The 24,409-nt window shown below is 53.2% G+C and overlaps 9 protein-coding genes across 9 annotated transcripts; 5 read left to right on the forward strand and 4 right to left on the reverse strand.

The window, feature by feature from the left end:
* Positions 1-385: 385 nt before the first annotated feature.
* On the forward strand, positions 386-742 carry J4E85_005811 (uncharacterized protein; the record flags this gene model as incomplete). Its single annotated transcript, XM_051470053.1, has 2 exons — positions 386-571; positions 638-742. The coding sequence occupies 2 exons, from the start codon at positions 386-388 to the stop codon at positions 740-742; spliced, it is 291 nt and encodes a 96-aa protein (XP_051325541.1).
* Positions 743-880: 138 nt separating this feature from the next.
* Positions 881-2,401, reverse strand: J4E85_005812 (uncharacterized protein; the record flags this gene model as incomplete). Its single annotated transcript, XM_051470054.1, has 1 exon — positions 881-2,401. The coding sequence occupies one exon, from the start codon at positions 2,399-2,401 to the stop codon at positions 881-883; it is 1,521 nt and encodes a 506-aa protein (XP_051325542.1).
* A 6,261-nt stretch (positions 2,402-8,662) lies between these two features.
* Positions 8,663-9,027, reverse strand: J4E85_005813 (uncharacterized protein; the record flags this gene model as incomplete). Its single annotated transcript, XM_051470055.1, has 2 exons — positions 8,663-8,923; positions 8,977-9,027. 2 exons carry the CDS (start codon positions 9,025-9,027, stop codon positions 8,663-8,665), a joined length of 312 nt encoding a protein of 103 aa, XP_051325543.1.
* A 1,939-nt stretch (positions 9,028-10,966) lies between these two features.
* Positions 10,967-11,879, forward strand: J4E85_005814 (uncharacterized protein; the record flags this gene model as incomplete). Its single annotated transcript, XM_051470056.1, has 3 exons — positions 10,967-11,000; positions 11,051-11,119; positions 11,170-11,879. The coding sequence occupies 3 exons, from the start codon at positions 10,967-10,969 to the stop codon at positions 11,877-11,879; spliced, it is 813 nt and encodes a 270-aa protein (XP_051325544.1).
* An 853-nt stretch (positions 11,880-12,732) lies between these two features.
* Positions 12,733-14,304, forward strand: J4E85_005815 (uncharacterized protein; the record flags this gene model as incomplete). Its single annotated transcript, XM_051470057.1, has 4 exons — positions 12,733-12,768; positions 12,819-12,869; positions 12,924-13,288; positions 13,341-14,304. The coding sequence occupies 4 exons, from the start codon at positions 12,733-12,735 to the stop codon at positions 14,302-14,304; spliced, it is 1,416 nt and encodes a 471-aa protein (XP_051325545.1).
* A 534-nt stretch (positions 14,305-14,838) lies between these two features.
* Positions 14,839-16,130, reverse strand: J4E85_005816 (uncharacterized protein; the record flags this gene model as incomplete). The annotated part of the gene is made up of 2 exons (XM_051470058.1): positions 14,839-15,805; positions 15,859-16,130. 2 exons carry the CDS (start codon positions 16,128-16,130, stop codon positions 14,839-14,841), a joined length of 1,239 nt encoding a protein of 412 aa, XP_051325546.1.
* Positions 16,131-17,242: 1,112 nt separating this feature from the next.
* J4E85_005817 (uncharacterized protein) lies at positions 17,243-17,821 on the reverse strand (the record flags this gene model as incomplete). Its single annotated transcript, XM_051470059.1, has 1 exon — positions 17,243-17,821. The coding sequence occupies one exon, from the start codon at positions 17,819-17,821 to the stop codon at positions 17,243-17,245; it is 579 nt and encodes a 192-aa protein (XP_051325547.1).
* A 3,209-nt stretch (positions 17,822-21,030) lies between these two features.
* On the forward strand, positions 21,031-22,311 carry J4E85_005818 (uncharacterized protein; the record flags this gene model as incomplete). Its single annotated transcript, XM_051470060.1, has 6 exons — positions 21,031-21,106; positions 21,195-21,220; positions 21,373-21,395; positions 21,498-21,628; positions 21,741-21,907; positions 21,958-22,311. The coding sequence occupies 6 exons, from the start codon at positions 21,031-21,033 to the stop codon at positions 22,309-22,311; spliced, it is 777 nt and encodes a 258-aa protein (XP_051325548.1).
* Positions 22,312-23,610: 1,299 nt separating this feature from the next.
* On the forward strand, positions 23,611-24,384 carry J4E85_005819 (uncharacterized protein; the record flags this gene model as incomplete). The annotated part of the gene is made up of 2 exons (XM_051470061.1): positions 23,611-23,657; positions 23,721-24,384. The coding sequence occupies 2 exons, from the start codon at positions 23,611-23,613 to the stop codon at positions 24,382-24,384; spliced, it is 711 nt and encodes a 236-aa protein (XP_051325549.1).
* Positions 24,385-24,409: the final 25 nt, after the last annotated feature.

A 24,409-nucleotide genomic window follows, 5' to 3' on the forward strand; every position in this document is an offset into this window, starting at 1 on the left:
TGCGCACAGGTAAACAAACACCCTGACACGTGCGGTCTGCCTGTAGCGGGGCGCGGGGCTAACGTGCCGCCACCTTTCCTTCAACCGTCAGACTGCACCAAACTTGACCGCCTTTGATTCTGATCTTAGACAGACTTCCCATTATTAGGCCTCGCGTTTTGCTGGTAGAGTCTGCCTCACACATACCAAACTGCTCATGGTTACCATATGCGGTGCTGTGCAGCTGCCGTGAAGGTAGCCCCGCCCCAGGCACCGTTGCGATTGGCTACATCCACATCATCGTGGATCTCAGCTGCAGTCATATAACGAAAGATACCAAAAGGCTGCGGGTACTCCAATCTCTTTTGTATAACTGTCATACTCATCGCTTCCTACCTGCGTAATCATGGCATCAAGTCTGCAAAAGTTCAAGATTGTATTCTTCGTCCCTCCCTCTGCCCTCAGCGCCTGCAAGACCGCTGTCTTGAGTGCCGGTGCAGGGCGTTATCCAGGCCAAGGGGGCTACACGGAAGTTTGCTTCACAAGCAGAGGAACGGGACAATTTAGACCGGGCAACGCTGCCGATCCTCACGTAGGTTTCTTAGGCATACATAGAGCCACAGTGTGGTGAACAGTGAAGGCTGACAACGGCTCTTAGATTGGCAAGGCTGGTGAACTACAGGAAGTTGACGAGTACAGAGTCGAGGCCATGTGCATGGGGCGCGACATAACTGTCAAGGCCGTGGAAGCGCTGAAAAAGTGAGTATCCATCTCCAGTGATGATCAAGATCGCTGATGGAAGCAGAGCACACCCATACGAGGAGCCAGTGTACGAAGTGTACAAGATGGAGGACATGTAGTACGCTCATACTCGTTTCATTCTTGTAAATCCAGTTCGCTATTACGACTGTACACTCTCTTTGTCGGACAATATGGCTTGCAACACCTGTTTGATGATGGGCAAATCCCTCTCGGCGTCCGTCATCCAGTTAGAAACTGCAAATCTACAAGCTGGCTTCCCGTCCCATGCTGTACCTGACACATATATTTTCCTCATTGCCTTGATCTTGTTGACCAGTTGCTTGTTCAGTGCTTCATCTGTTGCACGGAACAGTACGATAATGTATATGCTGTTTACGACTTCTTCCTGAGGGGTATCGTGCTGAGGGAGGAGCTCATATCCATCAGTCTCCAGAATATATCTTGCGATTCCTCGCGAGAGTTCAATCTGTCGTTCCAACATCGCACGATAGCCGTCTTTGCCATACGCAACAAGGTTGGCGTAAACCGGCAGCGCTCGGAATCGTCGTGAGTTCTCGAGTCCGATGTTCAGCGGTGACATGATGGCGTTCGCGTCGTTCCCGGAAGCGAGGTATGCTGCGTTGGGATTCTGGAATACGCGTTCAGCGATGTTGCGGTGTCGAGAGAAGAAGAAGCCACAGTCGTATGGCACGTTGAGCAGCTTGTGCGCGTCACCTGTGATCGAATCCGCAAGCTCAAGACCTTCACAAGCCTGGGTGATAGAGGAGTACGCGGGTGAGGTCAATATGCGGCCGAAGAGCCCAAACGCACCATCCACATGTATCCATGCTCCATACATGTCGCACAGCTTTCGCATCTCCTGCATTTCTTCTAACCCAGAAGTCGCAAAGACTCCTGTGTTGACTTCGGATGCAGAGATAGCCACGATCGATGCGGCACCAGGTCGCTCAAGAGACTTCTTGAGTAGCTGCATGTCGAATTTGTGCGGCGCATCTGGCTCTCCTAGACACTTGACGCTCGTCCGCCCCAGACCTAGTATGCTTGCCGCCTTGCTCAGCGATGAGTGCGGTACCGTGGTCAAGATTTGGATCTCGTCGATACCAGCTTTCCGCATAGCTTCCGTGATACCAAGTTCGCCAACGCTAATCTCGACGTCTGTACGATGTGCTGAGGCTTCAGCAATCACATACTCTCGTCCACACGCCAGCCCCAGGATATTGGCTGCCGTCGCACCTGTGGTAAATATGCGGTGTGGCCATTGCTCTGGTGCGAAATTGAGCAACTCGCACAACAGAGAAAGAGCTCGATCCTCCACGTCTGTGGCGATGGTCTCATTTGGTAGGTGAACTTGCACGTTTTGGTCATAGGCTGTGACCAGGTTGTCGGCAAGAAGTGCTACAGGTGTCGCACCACCGGTTACAAAGCCGTAGTAGTTAGGAGAGCGGGAACTACTGTTGAAGGCTGGGGCGAGGTCCTCTTGTATGTGCCGTATGCTTTCTTCGAGACCCACGCCCTGGCTCTGGAGGTGGGAGTGAAGCATAGAGCGAGCAGCACTCAACGTATTCGTTGAGGGAAGGACATTCTCAGGCGGTGGGCCTGAGTGTAGCTTTGAGATCGACGTCGACAGTCTTTGGAACAGCTCGTGAGCTGGGACCTCCATGATGGATTAAATTGATGCGTATAGAAGTAGAACTGGGAACAGTCACAGCTCGTTCCCGACGTGGATGTTGGAACGTGAAGAAGTGCAGCATATAAATGTTGGCGCGAGAAGTGCTTGTACGAGTGACGGGACGCGTCTGACTCTAAGAAGAGTCTAGATTTCGCGATGATTGCCTAGGATAGCCGGAAGCGACATGTGCCTTCGCAACCTGCGCCATATTCTGATCCATCGAGCGGGCCACTTTCGCGATTGGCTGTCTTGAGCGGGTTCGTGAAGTAAGCGGCACGTTTGACTCCAAAGCGGCAGGTCCACTCGACGTTCTTCGGCATCCACCCAGCACGTGACTTGGTGCTAGCGCGGCGCGTTCCGGAGTTAGCACAACACGCTCAACGATGCTATCGGTGACATCGCCACCATTACGCCTGCAAAACCGCGATGCCTACACGGACCGACGCGTAAAATATTCATGCGGACTTACACCGACGATGCGACGCTCTCATGCCTCAGAACAATCTTAGCAAACATCTCAAGTGGTTGATCGCAGAGAAGCCTTTCATTCCGCCCGCGGCTTCGCTCGTTGCATACGATCCCGACGCAGTTCCGACGAGTTCAGCTACGATTTCTCAACAGCATTCTTCCTTCTTGGACGACCACGCAGGATACGATGAGCCTGAAGCTGCCTCCGCGCCACCACCCCCACCAGCACTACCGGCCGAACGTCCCGCTCCACCCCGCGCTCTCGCTCGAACACGGACTATTGATATACACAACCCGCCAGGCACGGAAGACGCGACCTTGGATATGGCAAGATTGAGGCACACTCCAGCGAGTGGAAAGCCTAGACTCATCTTAGCGGGGTTGCCTGAACATGTATCCTCTTCCAAATCAGCAGGCAGGGAACGAAAGGAACCGAGTGATGTTGGAAGTTTCAAGAACAATATACAAGATCTATCAGCGAATGTGAGGAGTATCACTGCGACTACTGGCACGCCTGCCTCCCAACATGCTACCGCGAGAACGAAGTACCGCGAGCCAGTCGATGTCGACTCAATCGATCTCACTGGTGACGACGCGGGTCGCTCCTCTCCAGTTCCAGCGCGCACCTCTAAGGGTCGGAAACGAAAGAGCGACGAGTACGAGGCAGACCTCCGTCGCACCAAGTCTCCCAGACCTGTTCGCAAGGCTCATGCGCTCAGTCCAGAGCCCGTCGACGACGATGACTTCCCCGATATCGACGATATGGTCATGGCCCCCGACAGCCCTCCTCCACCATACTCAACCATCGTAGACGGTGTAGGCAAACAGTCAAAGCACACCGCGACAGCAGAAGACGACGACATGGAAGCTATGTTGCAATTAGAAGAGGAGGAGAGACAAATGGCGAATGCAGAGAATGCGATAGCCTCACAACCCCGCAAACGCAAGTCACTGAGCCGCGCACCCTCGGAGAATGCGCCAGCTCGCAAAATGGGGAAGCAAACGCGTAGTCCTTCGCCCCGGAAGAACGATCTCGCTAAGACCGGGGCCATGGCTAGAAATGATCGACGTTTGGACACACCTGGTACTAAGAGGGTTGGGCATGCGGTCTTGGACTCGGAGGATGACGAATTTGGTGCACTGGATGAGATGGATATCGATACCCAATCCCGGACGAAATCACCCACCCCAGCAGGGAAGAAAATGCGCGAGAAAACACCGATGACCGAGTTCACCAGAGGTGCCAGTCAAACGCAGCTTCCCATACGATCGCCTTCGAAGACCGTAAGAAGCCCAAGCCCATATCAGCCGGAACAGGACTCTATGCCCACTCCAGCGAAGTCTCAGTCTCCAAAGAAGGCTGCAAGGCCTACACCCACACCAGTGCCTGCATCCACAAAACGCGTACCAAGCTCTTCCGAACTTCCAAAGGAAAGGAGAGATGCTATCAGAGAATCCATGGATACCTTCCTGGGCACTGAAGGCCAAAGATTGCAGAAACACCTCAACGCTGCAAGCTCGGCATGGGATAATGCTAGGGCTGCGTTTGTAGCACATCTTTCCGAGTTTGGCAAGCCTGATCCAAGCGAACAAGAAAGGATGGAACGCGCTCGTTCACGAAAAGAGGCAGTCGAGCAATTGATAACCTTGAAATCCAAACACGAGGAACTAATCGGGCAGCGGCAGAGAGTCAAACAAAAGCTAGAGGATGACTTGAACATCGGTCAATTTGATGCAGCGGACGGTGAAACCCTCAGCAGACTTTTCAAGATGAACGAGGATGTTCTCATCCAGATGTTTTACCTACTGGATGCGGCAGCCATCAAGCAGCAGTCAACACCTCTTGTGAAGACTGAAACGAAAATCAGCCGTAACGTGGTCATACAATCAACCCAAGCGAGCCCGGTCCGCCCACACCCAAAAGCATCAAGGGATGCAGGATCACATCGCATCCCCCAGACACAATACGGTAGGCCACCCGAGGCTCCCGCTCAGGAACTGTGGACGCCTACTCGGCATATCCGTTTCGCAGAAGAGCAAGTAGCTGCGTCCCCACTACCGCCCCCAAATCTAGGCTCCCGTGCCCGTGGGAATGATGGCATGGCAGGAAAGCCAAAAGCGAAGTCAAAAGAGCGATCCCATAGAGTGCCTGAGACGCCAGAGCGCCGACGTTCTCCAAAGCGATCAAGGCCAGTAGCTCCGCAACACACACCAGATGAGTTTGGCGAGCTTGACTTTGAAGAGAACGAAACCCTGTTCAGCAACAACATGGGCGAACTTCACCAACCCATTGAGATCAATGACGACGATGATTTTGGTGAGGCATTTGGACCGGACGACGATGATGACTTCCTTCACGAGATCACCAACATTGAGAATCAGGCACCAGGTGGTTTTGATTGGAAGGGCGAGCGGGCTGGGAATCACGTCACTACACAATCTCGTGAGGTGTTCCGCGAAACTTCTACCAATAAAGCCAAGCCTAAACCAGCCCAGCAAGCTTCACCGAAGAAGCAGCAGCTGGATATGCCTGCTAAGAATCATCCTGGTATGAACTTCCCTTGGTCACAAGATCTAAGGACCGCCCTCATTCGCCGCTTCGGTCTGCGAGGATTCCGTCCAGGACAGTTGGAAGCTATAAACACGACGCTGTCTGGCGAACACTGTTTTGTGCTCATGCCTACGGGAGGTGGCAAATCTCTTTGTTACCAACTTCCGTCAGTAATTACCTCAGGCAAGACAAGAGGAGTCACCATCGTAGTATCTCCGCTCTTGAGTTTGATGGAGGATCAAGTGGAGGCCTGCAAACAGCGCTTTGGGATGCAGGCCTTTCTGATCAACGGAGAATCGACCGCAGCACAAAAGAACATGATCATGGATGGGCTACGTCAGCGGGATCCCCAACAGTTCATACAGATCCTCTATCTAACACCCGAGATGCTCAGCAAGAACCAGAGAATGATCAGTGCTTTCCAGCAATTGCATTCTGGGGGCAATCTTGCCCGCATCGTCATCGATGAAGCGCATTGTGTCAGTCAGTGGGGCCACGACTTCCGGCCAGATTACAAGGCACTTGGAGACGTCGTTCGTCAGTTTCCAGGAGTACCCGTTATTGCACTGACCGCGACTGCGACCCAGCTTGTCCGCACTGACGTAGTAGCAAACCTCGGTATCCAGGGTTGCCGTCAATTCTCCCAGAGTTTCAACCGCCCCAACTTGTCTTACGAGGTTGTGCCAAAAGCCAAAGGTGTCATCGACAGCATCGCTGATCTAATCAAAGAGAGATATGTTGGGAAATCCGGCATCATATACTGCTTGTCACGAAAGAGCTGTGAGCAAGTGGCCCAGAAGCTATCCGATGTGGGCATCCGTGCGTATCACTACCACGCAGGAATGGAATCCGCAGACCGATCCGAAGTCCAACGCAAATGGCAGAAGAACGAATATCATGTCATAGTGGCTACCATCGCCTTTGGTATGGGAATCGACAAGCCTGATGTACGATATGTGATCCACCACTCGCTGCCCAAGAGTTTAGAAGGCTACTACCAAGAGACCGGTCGAGCTGGCCGTGATGGCAAACGTTCAGAGTGCTACCTGTACTATCAATATGCCGACTCGAGAATATTGCGCAAGATGATCGAGGAAGGCGAAGGTAGCTGGGAGCAGAAACAGCGACTGAGCGATATGCTGAGAACTGTCATCCAGTACTGCGAAAACAAAGCAGACTGTCGCCGCGCTCAAGTACTCGGATACTTTAGTGAAGCATTCGATGCCTCTAAGTGCAACTCGACGTGCGACAACTGTCGCTCAGATGCGACGTTTGTTACTAAAGACCTTACGGACTACGCTGCCATGGCCATCAAACTTGTGAGCCAGGTACACGAGGACAACGTGACGATGCACCAGTGCGTGGACGCTTTCCGTGGCGCGGGCAGTGCGAAGATCAAACGCTCTGGATTAGAAGAGTATGGATGGGGCTACGGCAAGGACTTGGAACGCGGTGACAACGAACGCATCTTCCAACACCTGCTCGACGCTGGGGCCTTCAAGGAAAGAAGCAAGGTGAACAAAGTTGGCTTCGCGACGAACTACTTACACGTATGTATTTACTGCCCTGACTGTATTCTACATACTGATGATTGTAGCCTGCTTCGGCACGCAACGACTACGAGAGCAAACGAAAGCAGCTCAAGCTTCAAGTTCGTTCTTCGCCACAGAAAGCGCGCGCGAAAGCACCCGCTGTCAAGAAGGCAAAGAAAACCCAAACTCAGATTCCGTCTACCAATGTTCCTTCCCCCGTACGCGCACCGAAGCAGAAGATCCGATCGTTTGCCTATAATGAAGAGGACGACGACGATGACGATGCATTCGAAGCTCCACGACACCCCGCCCGCAGTAAGACCGCTCGCGGGTACGAGGCGGACGATTTCGTGGTTGATGACGATTTTGCGCCAATACGTGTCGCCAAGCCATCAAGAAGCACGAAAGCAAAGGGTGTCGGAGCTCCAATTACTACAGATCAACGCACCGAAGGACTCAGCGAATTCCAGTCCGATGTTCTGCGAGACTTCATGAACGGAGCCAAGCAGTTGAGGAAGGGCATAGAAGACAAGAAAAACCATCGTGAGGCCATCTTCACAGACACAGTATTACGTGAAATGGGTCTTGATCTACCTATGGATCTGGATGAGATGAAGACTATCCCGGGTATCAGGCCGGAAATGGTGGATCTATATGGAAGGCAATTTTTGGCCTTGGTAGACAACACAAGAAACTTCTACGGGGACGACACACCAGTACCTCGGAATCCACAGCTTCGCAATTGCCGACCCCAGCAATCCAGAGTCATTCACGAGATTGACGATGATGACGAAGAAGAAGTTGTCGACCAAAACCATCGGCTCGTCGTGGACCTGTGTAGTGAGGACGAAGAGGAGGTACCCATTGCAGAAGAATCTGAAGAAGAATCCTTCTATGGTGAGTTTGGCGACGAGGACGAGGACGACGATGATGCAGTTCACACGAGTCATCACTTCAGCCAATTCCCGAACCAAGCCGTGGCGGAGTTCAACAGTAAATACACGCAGCTCGGTGGCGGCGCAGCCCCTTCTACATCCAAAGCAACGAAGGCACCAGCAGCAAGAGGTAGATCGAAAGCCTCTGGGTCCGGATACAAGAAGGGCTCTTTTCGCAAGAGGGCTAGCTTTGGTAAGGGTTCTGCTGGTGTCAAGAAGCGGGCATCGAAGGGCAGCAGCAGTAGAGCATCGGGAGGCGCAACGGCAGGAAGGCCTTCTGGGCGTGGTGGCAGAGGCGGAGGGGCAGGCGCATCAGGCGGGTGGAATGGCGTGATGGCGATGCCTACTTGATCGCGAGTTCCATGTTCATACCTGTAGCGAGCAATTGCGCACGTACATTCGCAGCTTCCGCAACTATTACGAAGTTATGTAAATTATAGATTAGCCATATGCTGTACGAGAGTTGGTCTAGTATCACGCAAACATTTTGGCTTGACGCCATTGATTATTTCAATCATGCTAGTTCTTATACCACGTTCGATTTCTAGGAGCTGCACAGTGGCTACGCTGCGCTGATAGACAGTGACAATTTCATAACACCAGGAGGTCACCAAGATCAAGCGTACGCGATATGTTCAAACATAGACACAGGCATCAAGTCGTAATGTAATAGGATATTAATTCGTTAGCCCGCAGGCAAGGTATCTCATAATGCCTTAGTTGGGTATCTAATTCCTTCCTCCACCATCAACGGCAAGCACAACGCTTACAAGCCGCTGCCGTGGGTGTGGGTGGTGTGGGTTCCGGTGGTGTGGTGACCCATTCCAAGTGTGTTCTTGGCCTTGTCGACGATGCTACCACCGGTGGAGCCGTGAACGTTGTTGTCCTTGCTGCGGCCGACCTTGTCCATGGTGGACTGGGTGTTGGTCTTGGAGGAGTCGGGCTGGAGCTCGCGGGCAACCTTGTCGCCGGTGCCAGTGAGAGACTCCTTGATCTTGGTGCCGGTGGACTTGGAAGATTGGGGTTGCTGAGGGGAGTGTTAGTGAAGGTGGTGGAGAATGGAAGGTGAAGGTGGCGTACCATCTTCTCACCAAGCTTGGTGTGGGTGTCTTTGCGGAATGCGTCGGTCATCTTGAAGGTGGTAGTTTGGTTTAGTTTGGGGTAGTGTGATGTAGGTGGTTGATGATTCGAGTTGATTGAAGTTGCAGGTGTGGATGTTGATGAGGTCTATCTTAAGTGCAGGGTGAGCACTGCTTATATGCTCCCCGGACCTCAAGCAGCTACGTCATGGTTCGTGACTGCCGTTCGCAGTCTCAGCATGAGTGCTGACTGACATGTGCCCAGAATGAAACAGCGCAGCCACAAACCACGGCGTATGCCCAGCACGTCGAGGACGTCATTCAGTTGGCAATCCGAGTAGGTCTAGATTTCATCTACTTTCGTGATAGGCCGTCCTTGTTCGCTTGTTTGCATATCACTATAAGAGGCGAATGAGCAGGGATGGAAGGATGGATCAACGATGAAAGCAAGCTTTCCACGGTGGCTGACCCGTGTTGACAAGAGCTAGCCAACTGATGTTTGCGGTCGTTATACTGCGCCTTGAGCGCGCTTGCCACGTTGCGATTATTGATCAAGTGAGCATCAAGATTAGTCGTGTGTAGTTGAGCATGCGTGTCGTGAACCGCTGGGTGAAGTTTGATGCCTGGTGGGTGGTGGGGCAGGGCACTACAGGTCCCTGCGTCCCTGCGCCGGACGCGCGACCCCACGTGTAGTAGCGGTGACATCATCCCGTCTTTCCAAGGGCACAGGGTGTAACAATCAAGCTTCAAGTCCGATCGCCAGGTCAACGGAGCCCCATGCTTGCCTCTATTCAGCACCTAGCCTCGCGTTGTCATGATCACGAAATGACTTTGCTGATCACTGACGTACGTTGAGATTCTGCATGCGCAATCACTATAACTTGATCAGCGATCTCGACGGGCAGGTCTAGGGACTATGAAGGAGGTGGTCTGCCGCCATGTAAACAGGGTGCAGCGCAAGCTTCCGCCGTGTGCATGTTTGGGAGACGTCGCTGCAGGGCCACCGGATAATACTTCAGGGCCCGATGCCGAGCCATGGAAGCATTCAGCCCTGAGTTGAGGTCGCCTTGAAGCTGTCGCGTTGACTCCATGCCTACATATTCCCAGAAAGCGTCACGTGATGGTATCGACGACCGCCTTCTCATGTGCCTGGACTCAACATACAGGAGTGCGCAGAACGGCATATTGAACAAGTGGCATGGCAGGATGCTCAGATACATAGAGGTGCGTGATGCTTTTTATTGTTGAATCTCCGGCCGCGCACTGTCTGCGGCACACCGACTGCTATATACGGTACATGGCGGTATGCGCTGTCGAAGCGGGTATCTTGCAGTGCATCGCGCTACGACGCGTTCTGCGGTGACAGCGATGGCGCACGCGAAAGAGCGGTCGCGGCAGGGCTCTAGGCGGTGCCGTACGCAAGGCGCCACGTCGTCGCAGGAAATGCAGAGGCTGGACGGGGACATTGCCAGGAGGCTCTAACGCAGGAACGCGCTCGGATCAGCAGTAGCGCGGCGTGCGATTGGCGGTTGGGGGCGGCCGGGGCAGGATGCTCGTGTTCGGTCCCCTCGACAACCCGCTTTGTTGATGGACTAAGCCAACCACCTCCAGCCACTTCAGACCAGCCATCACCATTTTCGCAACAGCAAAACTATCCGTCGCTGCAGGCAAAGAGAGAAGTCACATTCCACGCTACCACCCACACTTTGAATATTCTTCCACACAGGAGACATCTGACCATCGTCGTCGCAGTGCATCCACCGCCGCTGTAGAGCCATCCAGCCGAGCGTACCAACATCGACCCGCATCCCGCATTCGACGCAGTACACTTGGGACAAGACGCCATCGCTTCCCCTCTCGTACCCTCACAGGAGAGAGACAACCACCAGCCGCAGTCTGAGTGCACTTCCCCGCTCATCTCACCCGGCCCTCTGGGGGCGCAGGGAGAACACAGGCCCATAAGAGGCAGTTGAAGGAGAGACACATTCACAATGGCGAACTTACGGTTCGCGGTTAGCATGCAACGTAAGTACACCGCAGCTGCCAGGAGAACGATCACGACTAACAATCCCCAGGGCTAATACCGTTTCTCGGCTTTCACCATGTTCTCATGATTCTCATTGCAATTGCGATAATATTGCTATGTAAGTTGGGACGAAACCACATCAGACGGACACAGCTAACATTCTCGCAGCATTGCTACTCGCAGGATGCTCATCCACATCACCGCTCATCCCCGGCATCTTCCTCATCTCCATGTGGTACGAAAAGTTCACACCCACCTACGCACCTGAACAAGTCGACCCCGGTGTCACAGCCGCCATTGCCAACATCGTCGGCAACGCACAGCTCGGTGTACGCGTCGGCTACTTCGGCATCTGCATCAACAGAGACGGCGGTGGCTTCATTTGCTCCAACAACGCCACTGCGCTCGTCGACAACGTTTCAGTCGACCAGGACCCCCTCAACCTTGTCTGGGTTGCCGCCACGTTCAAGGACGCGGTTGTCTTCCCATACCTGCTCATTGTCGCCATCATCCTCGCCTTCTTCACCTTCATCCTCCTCGCCACCTTCCCCGGATGGCACGAGGAGCGAGACGAGCGAACCGGATCTGACGTCGACGTCAAGCCCTTCCCGTCGCGACCCGTCTCCCAAGTCGCCCTTGCGCTCATCTTCATCTCATCCATCTTCGTCCTGGTGTCAGTCTTGTGGCAACACACAGCATCCGTCGCAGCAGCAACCATCGTGCAAGATCTGGGTAACGGCAGCGTCAAGTCTGGCGTCGGTACATCGGCCATGGTCCTTGGTTGGTTCGGCTTCGTACTCCTCATAATAGTAACCATCGGGTTGCTCGTTATGATTCTCAGCATCATTGTTCTCGACCGTCTCACCGACAACGACTAAGAGGACCGAACCGGCTGCGAATACATTCAAAACATAATTACGAAAGGATGAGCATTTTGTTGGCGCGATTGTGTAATTTGGTGCCGAGCTTACTCGGCCTTCACTTCTTCAGCTCAGTTACATACCCTTTTATTTTGGGCGACGCGGTGGCAGCTTGCTGCTCACAATTCTTCTGGCATACCCGGCGTTTGGAGATTCTGTTTGCATCAGATCAATTTGATCCATGAGCGAGTGTTGGTTTTCACCAACGATGGTTAGACGAAGGAGGAATGACTCGACTGAAAGCAACGCTTGGATGGGCTGTATTTATGTAGTAAATGAAAGAATGAGAATTGGATACGTCAAGTCAAAGAACTTCTGCCCCAACTTGAGCGATGCTTTCCCGACGGGTGAGAGTCAAAGAAGTTAAATGCAATGCCTCCTTTTGTCCAGTGGCATGGCTCATATCTCCCGATGGACATCCGGGGTATTCTCGCATAACGCGGGGAAATGCAGTAGCGGAGCCGCCAGTCGACCTGCCTTTTTGACCCGAAACGGGAAAGGGTTCGTCTTACCATGAAATGCGCACTCATGTGCTACATCTACACAACTTGTAAGAACAGGTCTGACTGCACACTCTCGCAAAGCCTGCCCGAGTCCCTCCGACGACCGGCCGCAGAGTGCAATTATCGATGGCGCCATACCTAAGCGAGCCTAGGGCATTTTGTCGCGTCCAGAAAAATTGGTGGGGTTGGCATGAGAGGGACATTTAGTGCTCTGACTGCTTAAAGGCGCTGTAGTCTTACTGCCATCTTCCGATCTTTTTCTTTCAATCCCCCTCTCCTCAAACCACATCCTCATTTGATTGCCTGTCATGTCTAGCTACGCACTCCCCAAGTCCCACCAGGACGTATGTTGCCCCGCGTCAAAGAGAAGATGTGCAATGCTAACGCGGCACAGCTCATGGAAAAGTCCCTGGTGGACACCGACCAAGAGGTCGCACAGATTATGGTATGACTATGCCATTGCCTGCTTGCTTTATACTTGTACTAACAAACACCGCAGGAGAAAGAAATCCAGCGTCAGCGCGAATCCATCCTCCTCATCGCCTCCGAGAATGTCACTTCTCGCGCTGTCTTCGATGCGCTCGGCTCGCCCATGTCCAACAAGTACTCCGAGGGTTACCCTGGTGCCCGCTACTACGGTGGCAACGAGCACATCGACTCGATCGAGTTGCTCTGCCAGAAGCGCGCCCTTGAGACTTTCGGCCTCGACTCGGAGAAGTGGGGTGTCAACGTACAGTGCTTGAGTGGTAGCCCGGCAAACCTCCAGGCCTACCAGGCCATCATGAGGCCACACGACAGGCTGATGGGTCTTGACCTGCCACACGGTGGACATTTGAGCCACGGCTACCAAACACCCCAGAGGAAGTGCGTACAGATCGAGCGATGTGTATTCGGACGACATGCTGACCAGAAGTAGGATCTCTGCTGTTTCCACATACTTCGAGACTTTCCCCTACCGCGTAAACCTCGACACCGGCCTCATCGACTACGACCAGCTCGAGCAAAACGCCCTTATGTACCGCCCCAAGGTACTTGTCGCCGGTACCTCCGCTTACTGCCGCGAGATCGACTACGCCCGCATGCGCGAGATCGCTGACAAGGTCGGCTGCTACCTCCTGATGGACATGGCTCATATCTCCGGTCTGGTCGCTGCTGGTGTCAACAAGTCGCCCTTCCAATACTGCGACATTGTCACTACCACCACCCACAAGTCCCTTCGTGGACCCCGTGGTGCTATGATCTTCTTCCGCAAGGGCGTTCGCAAGACTGACCCCAAGACCGGCAAGGAGACACTCTACGACCTCGAGGGACCCATCAACTTCTCCGTCTTCCCTGGTCACCAGGGTGGCCCCCACAACCACACCATCACCGCGCTCGCGGTTGCGCTCAAGCAAGCGCAGACTGAGGACTTCAAGCTTTACCAGCAGCAAGTCATCAAGAACGCCAAGGCACTTGAGGTTGCCTTCAAGGGCATGGACTACAAGCTTGTCACTGACGGTACCGACAACCACATGGTCCTTCTCGACCTGAAGCCTTTCGCCCTTGACGGTGCCCGTGTTGAGGCTGTTCTCGAGCAAGTCAACATTGCCTGCAACAAGAACACTACTCCTGGTGACAAGTCAGCTCTCACACCCATGGGTATCCGTATCGGAGCCCCAGCCATGACATCGCGTGGTCTGGGTGAGGAGGACTTCAAGAAGATCGCCAACTACATCGACCAGTGCATCAAGCTCTGCAAGAAGATCCAGAGCGAGCTCCCCAAGGAGAACAACAAGCTCAAGGACTTCAAGAGCAGGGTTGCCAGTGGCGAGGTACAGGAGATCAACGACCTCAAGAAGGAGATCGCGGCCTGGGCTGTTACCTTCCCTCTTCCCATCTAAGTCTACACACAATTTTCTTGCAGAGTAGGCGGCGTACACAGGCGTTTCTTTGTCCAAGCGGGTTAAGGTGTTTCAACAAAAAGGCAAATTTGGACTGGCATATTCAACAGCTCACACCATCGGATTTACGAGGAATGACATGATTAGGGCGACAAAAACTAGATACCTGGAGATGAGGACTCCACGCGATGAAATGCTCTTAGCGTGCCCTGCACTCTTGATGGGATACGCTGCTTAACCAGCGTGTCTCGATAATCAAATGTAAAACAAATGACTTGAACTTTCAGGACTATTGTGCCCTGTGGATTGTGCAATGACCATTCACTTTAGGCATGATGCTCTACACAAATGTGGACTTCTAAAATCCGCGCAGCAGCTGTGCCGTTGATCGAAGACGACATTGTTCACTCAAAGCAGCCAGAGTCGAGAGAGACGATTCCAATTACAACTTCCTGAAGCTTGGCTGCCACAATATTCACAGGTGATGATGTCATGGATTGTATGCTAAGAAGTCTATGCTGAGGCCTGTCGCATTTACGCCGACTGCCAGGTAATGGAAAAGGTAGCGGAGTGATCTCCGCCAGCGTACACAGTTTGCTGCGTACTGCCCGACGCAACCTTGTCTGCACTCCATTGTGCGTTGCCGCCAGCAGCCAAGTTACCGTCCGCGTTTGTGAAACCGGTTACGCTCGCAGAGCCGTCACAAGCTAGCGCTCCACCAACGATGCCGCACTTGCCCTTGGAGCTCGACAAAGTGAAGCCGTTGTCTGCCTCGGCAGCGGTGAAAGTCGCGCAGGTGCCGGTTGTGTACCAGGTGCCCTTGGAAATGATACATCCCTTCTTCGCGCCGTTGACGACAACGTTGAGGTAGCCCTTACCGCTGAAAGGCGTTCCAGGCGCAGATGTGGGTGCGGGTCCACCAGCAGTCGTGGTGGTAGACGGAGGTGAGGATCCAGCGTTCTTGGGGAGGTACTTGATGCCCGTCTGGGGGCATGTCGATTTTGTGCCATCGGGGTCTGAAGCAACAAACTCGCCAGTCTGCACGCTACCACGAACATCGTAGTGGTACCAGATCTCGTTGAGTGCGCCGGACTTGCAGCCTAGGGTAACTTCGACACCGGGGCGCTTGGCCTGGATCGCGCTTTGGATGGCAGCGAATGTGTATGTCTTGCTTGTGCTGGGTGTGATGCCCGCTGCGCTCAACCACTCGTAACTTGGGAGCGTCTTGAAGAGGTCGACAGTCTTTTGGAAGAAGTCAACCACCTCCTCTGTGGCTTTGTGGTCGTCGTAGCATTCGGGCTCGAGCGTCGAGATACAGGTGCCGTGCTTAGCCCACTCGTGGTACCAAAAGGACTCATCGTCGCCCTTGTAGTCTTTCCAGTATGTGGACATGTAGGAAAGAAGGTCGGTTGCGCCGAAGGAGTTGAGGATGGCAGTGATGTTGGAGTAGGCGCGCGAGGAGTCGCAGTTGGCGTCATAGGTGCCGTCGCATCGGTCGGGCCTGGACAGTATGATTAGCATGAGTAGGTAGCTGCAGGTGAAGGGCAGTGTTACCATAGACCGTGGATGGTCCAGCTATCCTCTGGTCCAGTGGCGGGCGAAGCATCCCAGAACTGCGTCTGGAGGATCTGTCCGCCCGGCGCATTGAAGCAGCACAGGTTCTCCACTGCGGTGGTGTTGTGGCAGCTCAATTGCGCATTGGGGCAGCTTTGGGTAAAGTCGCCCATGACGCGTCCTCCATGGCCGAGGATGACTTGCGCACCACCAAGGGCGATCTTGCTGAGGGTCTTGAGAGAAGGCATGGCTGTTGATTCTGCTGCCAACATCTCTGCAGTGGAAGCCGCGGCGTTATGTACCTTCTCCCTCGCGGCTCCCACCAGGGAGTCTAGCATGGCCGGCATGTTCCCGCTTGCCTCGTACTACTGCAAGGACGGAGGAGATAATTTGGCGCTGTGCAACAAGACTACACAAGCTTTCGCGGATCGATCCCTCCCGTAACGGCAGCTCAGATTACACGCCTTCACGTTGCTGTCGCTGATTCGCAGGCAGCGAATACACTGCTCCTCGATGCGGAAGGTCGGTCCTCTAGTCTAGTCTGTCGCCGCCGGGTTGCTTTCCGTAGGTGCGTCAACGGAGAGCCCGAGATGTCTGTTCGACGATTCGACTGGTGCAACAGGTTCGGGGCGAGGTAGGGTAGTGCGTAGGTGTACTATGGCCACCCCGACGATGGCGCTGGGGATGGGTGTTTATGGGGGATGAAAGGGACAGAGGACATAGCCACTCAAGGCGCAGTACCAGCCATCACGCCGGGCGAGGTCACGCAGGGCCGCGTTTGGGGCATGATGGTGATCTGCTGCTCGGGAACCAGTCAGATGGCGTCTCAGGGCGAATGTGACGGGTGCACGTGTAACGCGTGCCTGGCGATAAGACGACGATTGCGTTAGCCCAGGGACGAGCGGACCCTGCGGCTTATCAGCATGGCGCGCTAGCCTGCAGAGGATCGCTCGGCGTAGTCCGAACCTCACCACTTTCCCGTCCAAGTCCACGCCAGAATCGTTTTGCTTTTGATATGGGCGTCATCTTCTCTCTTTCTTCTTCGATGGTTTCTGTTCGTCCAATGTGGCGACGAGTTCCCAGCATGACGCAGTCTTCGTTCATGAGCTGGATCTCTATCCCTCAATACCGATTCATTTCTCTCATCCAGCTGTGTGATGGGTTTGTAGGAAAACTGCCACAACACCATACCACAGGAAGCGGCTGGTCAACATGTATACTGCAGACAATATCACTTTCATCAAGATCTGGTTTGTTTGGGTTGGAATGATATTGTCTATTTAAGTGTTGTATTTACAAGAAAAGAATGTTGCTCAAATATTTGCAGTGTAGATAGCCTTTACGATCCGCGATCGACGAAGCCAAGGTGTCCGTTGCGGTTCCCTTATGGGTACTGGGTGTAGAGGCACTTGGTGGGGTTCTCTTCCTTGATCGCCCTTGCGATGAAGCCGTAGCACTCGTCGGCTCCAGCAGGACGGGTAACACCGCCCAACCAGACGGAGTAGCCGCCACCGAGAGAAGGCTGGCAAGCCTGGAATTCGATGTCCTCGCCAGTCTGGTCACGGAAGACAAGGTTTCCGTCGTCGTTGATGGCGAAGGTAGTCCTTTCTCCGTTCTTCACCATGGGTTGAGCACCGGTGGTGTATTGGATGACACCCTGACCCATGCCAGACCTGTCAACGAAGAATTGCTGAGGGGGGTTGGCGGTGTAGAGATAGAGGCTGCCGTTGCTGAGCTGGAATGAAGCGTAGTTGTGGGGTTCTGGACCGCAGGAAGCGTTCTGCTGGCCTGCGTTGATCACGAGGGAGTTCTGGACAGCCTGGAAGGTGCTGTACTGGAAGTCGCTGCCTGAGCGGATGGTTTGGATTGTGAAGACATCGCCGTCCTTGATCTTGGAGTCGGTGGGGAGAGCAGTGACGAGGCTGGCGGCGGTGGCAGCAATGGCAGCGGTGGTGAACTTCATCTTGATTGTAGTTGGGTGTGGAAGTAGTGTAGGGTGAAGATGGTAAGCTGGTTGGTGGATGTAGTCTTGATGTTTGAATGTGTTTGTGTTGGATGATGATCTATAGAGCAAGACCTCCAGCTCTTATATACACAGCGACCTCGTATACAGTCTCCTCGCGGCCGTACGAGAGTAGCCCCAACAATACAGCGACATGAGGTCACATTCGATCCGAACACGAGCACTGGCCCATAGAATCTTCCGTATGCCATATTTTGGTCTCGCATAATGCATGCGCCACGATGGTCTCTGCTACTCAGGGTCGTGCGAGGCCTATTCTCCGAAATGCCGGCAAGCAAACGTGGCGTGTGCGCAAAACGTCGAATGGAATGTGTGGTGAGTGACGCAGCGGTGGACACGTCGACGGGCCGATGCCAGCAATGAATTAACGGAGGCTGGCTAGCTGCTGCCAATTTTGAACCCGGGCTAACAGCCCGAGGTGATCCTATTGGCCGGCCGACAGGCGAGACACAGGAATAGATCGCATGACCGAACGCTCCTTGACCGACCTTCACGGTCGAAACAACATTGGGATGGGCGACAATCGTCGTTGCTCGTGTTCTGCTCGGGTTGCATCGTTGCATGGCGGTGTAGCGAAAAGGGGTTCGCGACGAAGCAGTCCTCGGTACTGACGGCGATTTGTGCATCAAGCTGAACACAACAGTCCACGCGTCTTCGGAAAATGCCATTCCAATGTACTCAAAGTAATGAGACCGTATCACAGTGCCAGCTCAAAAATCGGTTCGAGTTTGGCGAGAGCTGCACATCAGACTCACAAGCGTACCTAATACTGAGATGGCACATAGGGCACAAAGGTGAGCATCGCTCTCAAACAAGAGCACAGGTCGTACCCCACAAATCCGGAGTGATGAGGCAATTACTGAACTTCGTGTTCATTTATCAAGATGCGCATCTAGACTATTGCCACATCACTTTCCGCGTCAAAGACGTCAACCTATCTGCCCGCGGATTCCGAGACGAACCAGCCCAAACAACACGATATCGAGCGCGTCCCACACCACCCTTTTACGTCCGCGACTTTTGTGCTCGACGAATCTCCTTCTTACGTCCCTATATTATGTCTTCACGGCCTCGCTGTACGCGGCAAACGGCTGTTCGTTTCGCTCTTCCCGACAGTAACGAAAGTAACATCGAAGCAGACGGCTCGCTTCAATACGGCTCGAACTTCCTCGCGATGTTGCTGTGTACGCTCCTTCTATTTCACTGTGTTTCTCGTGAATTGACTATAAGCCTTGTGTTCCGACATAGTAATGCATCACTACCCGGAATGGTGGTTAATGTTAGCCTCTCGATGGCTCCGACATACCTAGGTATTGAATGTCGTGTGATGTACATGATTCTGCGTACTAAGCTCTATCCTTCCAATGTCCCTTCTCATATTGCCGTTTTCTTCGTGTAAGGCTTGTCAGTGTAGTTTGACTGCGCTGGGGTTGTAGGTATAATGCTGGCATCTCCAAAGAAGGTGTGCACAAGTCCACTCTTTTGGTATATTCAGAACTACTTAGGTAGCCTCCTACAACCTGTGGAAAAGACAATGTTATTCTGTCGCTGTGGTGATTTGGTTTTCTAAGTATCTTTTGGCTATCATGGCGCAAGTGATGGCGTTAAGATTTTTTGAATTTCTATCATGGGCGGTTTTAGTGCTGCAATATCCCACGACCCGAACACAACATTAGAACACTCAAAAACCCGATGGCCATACCAACCCAAACTCCCCAACAACTACAGAGTAGTGTGGATGAGAGCTATGTCCTTTAATATGAGAGATGAATTTGTAGGAGCACAAGAACCGGCCCTAGTCGTAGAAGTTATTGTAGGTAATTTCTCTACTAGCAGGATCATGCAGCGTGCCCAGGTAAGACATCCGCGCATTGTAGGATACTCGGAAGACCAGATATATAGATATGAGCTTATACTAAACATCAGTTCACGTCTGCCCTAGGCTATCTCCTACAAGTGGCTAATGTCGGCTTTCCGTATGTTGGCTGCTGGCAATCAGTGATGGGCTGTCCCACACTGTCCGGCCAAGAGCCGCGAAACAACGCCGCGTTCGCATGCCAACCACAACGCATTGTATATAGGTTGGATGGATCCGCTACTCAGAAAATGAGCCTTTGGGTATGCGCTTTGGGTTCTTAAGGCACTCAATTATGCTTTAACAACAGAGGTTGTGCGGAAGAGGATTGTAGCGATAGAATTGTACGCGTGATCACCCCGCCTGACACACTGCAACACGTCATCAATTCAACACCATGCTGGCCGACACGCTCGAGGGAATGCTCTGAAAATCTATGTATGCGTTGCGCAATACCCAAAAACAAGGAGGATGTTTTTGCTTTGCCAATTTGTACGCGTGGAGGCGGGTCGTGTTCGAGGTGTCGGCGCGCAGAGCGAAACACCATGGAAGGTAGATGACGCGACGCATGTATCGCCAAAACCACAACCATCAAGACTAGACTCGAGTCCCGAGAGCCTATCAAGCCAACATAAATAATGGAGCATTCCATCGAGTACAAGACTGGCATAGAGAAAAAGCAAACAGTAAGCATGTAGCAACGCGTCTCGTCAATAGGCTTCGAGGATTCGAGCGGAAGCTTGCGCAAAATCGATTCCTTCAAGACGCAAGCTGCAGCTATCGTGGATTGACAGAGATGACTCAGACGAAACAACAAGCAGAGACTACTGGCACGACTGAAGCTCGAGGCCAAAGGTGCCTGTGGTAAGGCTCCTGGCATGCGTTGGCCATGGTCAAGCGTCACCAAGTTGAAAAGAGCGACTCGAAGGAGAGGAGATGGGGTGAAGGGCTGCGCTTCCAGCAGGGAGACAGGAAAGACCCCCAACAAATCGAACGGACAGCAGCCGCACGGCGCCTAGTCAGCGTAGGCGGCAGTATTGCAACATGAGATCAAACTGAAGCGCATCTTGATCAGGCCTGGAAGATTAGCGCCTTCGAGTTGGTGATCTGGGGGCGCCGATTCTGATCCCTGAAAAGTATAAGAACGGCGCATACCCCACCCGCCGCGTGCTTGCCCCAACTCAGCGACTTCCAGACTTCCCACCACCACTATCGTTCCATCGATTTTCACGTTCGCCCTCTCGTTCGAAGCATCAGTAACGCGTCTATCTTCCCATCCAAACCACTAGCAGCAATGCCTCCCAAGAAGAACACCACCCCTTCCAAGGCCAAGGCCGCCGCTGCCGCACCTGCCCATGGCTCCTACATCGGTATGTACTATGATATCTCAGCCCAACGCGGTCGCGTCGGTTGCCCGATAGTCGCGTCTTTGTCGCCGGTCAATGCTGACTCTTTTAGACATGGTTAAGGATGCTATCATCAACGTGAGTCTATCCCAGGCGTGTTGCCTTGCATATGAGTTTGCGACAGCTTGCGACAGCTCGCAACGCCAACTTCAGCGCAAATCACAATAACGCTCCATGACATTACTCCCTCAAGTGAACATGATTACTGACGAGCTCTATGCATGCTACAGCTTAAGGAACGAAATGGATCAAGGTTAGTAAAATTAATCCCCACATGCCGTCGCTCATGTGTCGCGGCATGCTTTCGTCTGAAAGGGCGCGTACCTCAGAACTCACGCTGACTTTGCGCCAACAGCCGTCAAGCTATCCAGAAGTACATCCAAGCCAACAACAAGGTCGGCAACCTTAGCGATGCTGCCTTCAGGAGTCACGTCAACCGTGCTATTACTTCCGGCGAGGAGAAGGGTGACTTTGCGCGTCCCAAGGGTAAGTGTCTCTCCACCAAGTCTGCGCGACAACACGTCTTCAACACGTCGCTGCTGTGTACCCTACACGCACGTGTCATGAGCCATCTGAACCTTACTGACGCGTCATGTAGGCACATCTGGACCAGTAAAGCTTGCGAAGAAGGAGGCCAAGCCTGCCGCTGCCACCGCTACCAAGAAGTCTGAGACCAAGGCCGAGAAGAAGGTCACTGAGAAGAAGACCGTCGAGAAGAAGACTACTGAGAAGAAGGCCCCCGCCACCAAGAAGGCCACGACCACTGTAAGTATCTGCCTGCTGTCATGAGCCTACATGTCTGACTTCCTCTACAGAAGGCCAAGGCCACCACCACCAAGGCTGCTGCTCCCAAGAAGGCTGTCGGTCGCCCGAAGAAGGCCACTGCCACAACTGCTGCTACCAAAGCTGCCCCTGCCGCTAAGCCCAAGGCCAACGCCAGCAAACCCCGCAAGACTGCCCCCACCGCAGCCCCCGCCGTCGAGGAGGAGGTATCGCGCGTGCTAGGAAAGACCAAGTCTGGCCGCGTCACCAAGACCAAGGCTCCCGCCGCCGCAACCAAGGCAACCAAGAAGGCACCAGCAGCAAAGAAGACCGCCGCAGCGAAGAAGGCGACCACACCCAAGAAGAAGGCGACGCCCAAGAAGGCAACACCAAAGGCCAAGGCATGAGCTGTTTCAGCTTAAGCTTCCTTGTTCTTGTTGACCTTTTTCATTTTACCATGCTACCGTGCGTTAGCTTCGGAGCGTACGCTAGACGACATCTTCTTCACGTATTCCCTTTGTCACACTACTAGTCTATGGGTTTTACAGGTGGGCGTGGTTCGGCCACCGGCGGATATGGCGAGGCAGGCCTACGGTGTTCGTCCCTGATTTTCTTACCTGGGATATATCATGTTGGCCGGGCGTTCTGGCGCGTGTCTGTCACTGCGGATGGATGTCTACTCTACTGTCATTGTTCTCTTCAGCGTCGCAATCTGGCGTTATGGGAGGCTAGCTAACGACGTGATGCTATCGTCTCAAGCAATTGAAATCAACACATACTTCAAACGTTACGCGTCTCTGAACTTGGTGAATGTGACGCGTTGTTTTGATCTGACGCGTGAATGTTGCGAGTCATGTGAGGGGTATGTGGGTCTCTGATAAGATAACCGGCTCTGCCCGATCTTCTCATCCCTTCCGGGTGCCGGCTACCGGGCACATTCTACAGGAACGCCGACTTGCAGCTTCCTGCGCCGCTCCAAAAGAGCTCCGGTCGTGTCTCACATGTTTCCGAGGGTACCGGTGAGATTACTACGAGCATCTTAGAAAGGAAGACGAGCTACTTCGAACGCCTTCACGACATTCACTAGGCCAGCTCTCGGAAAAAGTGAACACGCGTATTGTCCCAGCCATCACTTCCATTAGAATCCGTTAAGGGAGCGCATCTCTGTACCTCTTATCTGCCATTACACCGGTTTACAAATGTCGACGCATGCTTTCTTACAACTAGACGAACGCGGTTTGTAGCCTGCACGCGCGTTGAGCAATCGAGAAAGAGCACATCACACCTGCCATTGCGAGATTATCGGCTTTGGATTCGGCGGAGACGAAGATATTGCTGCATGGCCGCTTGTCGGAGGCATCAAATGATTTTGAGGACATATCGTCTGCGGAAAGGAACACTACTGGTGAAATTAGTCTCCGATATGGGTGTGGTATAAGATGATATGTACACTTCAAAGCGGGTACCGTACCACCCCAGCCACGACCTATCATAGTCTCCTAGACACGCAGTCGATGCTGGGCCCGTGGAAACTGGTTGCTCGTTGACGCCTGCCTGCCGCCCTCTCCTACCTAGGCTCTCACTTTCACCTTCACTTTGGCATCGCGCACAGACCACAGATTTATAGATCTTTCAGTCCAATCTTCGACGTCTTACTCCTAAGCTACACACCACCACCAACACCACCTGGCGTGGATCGCATCGTCATGTCGAGCCCGAAGACTGCTCAAGGCAGGAAGTCAAGCACCATGAGGTAAGATGGCAACACCGGCGGGGCATTCTGCAAGCGATTGCGAGACTGACATCATAACCGTAGCTTCAAGTCTACCTCGACAGTCACCATACGCGTTGGGAAGGCACCGGACACCGAGGAGTTCACCGCGCACGAGACCTTTCTCATTTCCCGTTCGGAGTTCTTCCGGCGCGCCATGAATGGCAACTGGCAGGAGGCAGACACAAGGATCATCAGTTTCCCCGACGATGAACCGGACACTTTCGCCCTCTATCTGAATCACCTCTATACGGGACAGCTGCCTATTGCAACCGAGACTGATGAAGAGCTGAAGAAGCTCACAGCGGATGACTTCAGCAATTTTGTTACAAAACAGTACCACTCTGTTCTCCGCGTTTTCGTTTTGGGCGAGAAACTTCAAGACCTTTCGACCAAAAACGCTATGATGGAAGCTGCACTGGCCACCACCAAATTGACAGGACGGAACGGGAAATGGCAAGTCCCGACTGTGCAAACAGTCAACATGGTGTACAACGGCACACCCTCGAGCAGTCTCGCTAGATGTTTACTCGTGGATCTATGGACAGCATTATCCATGTCCACCATCTTCGAGAATTTCGACCAGATCCATAAGGATATGCGAAAAGACCTAGGAAAATCCGTAAGTGACCGTTACAAGGTCGTTTCCGCAAACATTGGAAACATCACAGATGAGAAGGGTATTGCTGCGTATTTGGAGAAGTCATAGGGAGACTAAGCACGCTACTATCGTC

Source organism: Alternaria conjuncta (genome assembly GCF_024043145.1).
Source record: "Alternaria conjuncta strain BMP 0040 chromosome Unknown scaffold_8, whole genome shotgun sequence".
NCBI classification, from domain to species: Eukaryota; Fungi; Ascomycota; class Dothideomycetes; order Pleosporales; family Pleosporaceae; genus Alternaria; species Alternaria conjuncta.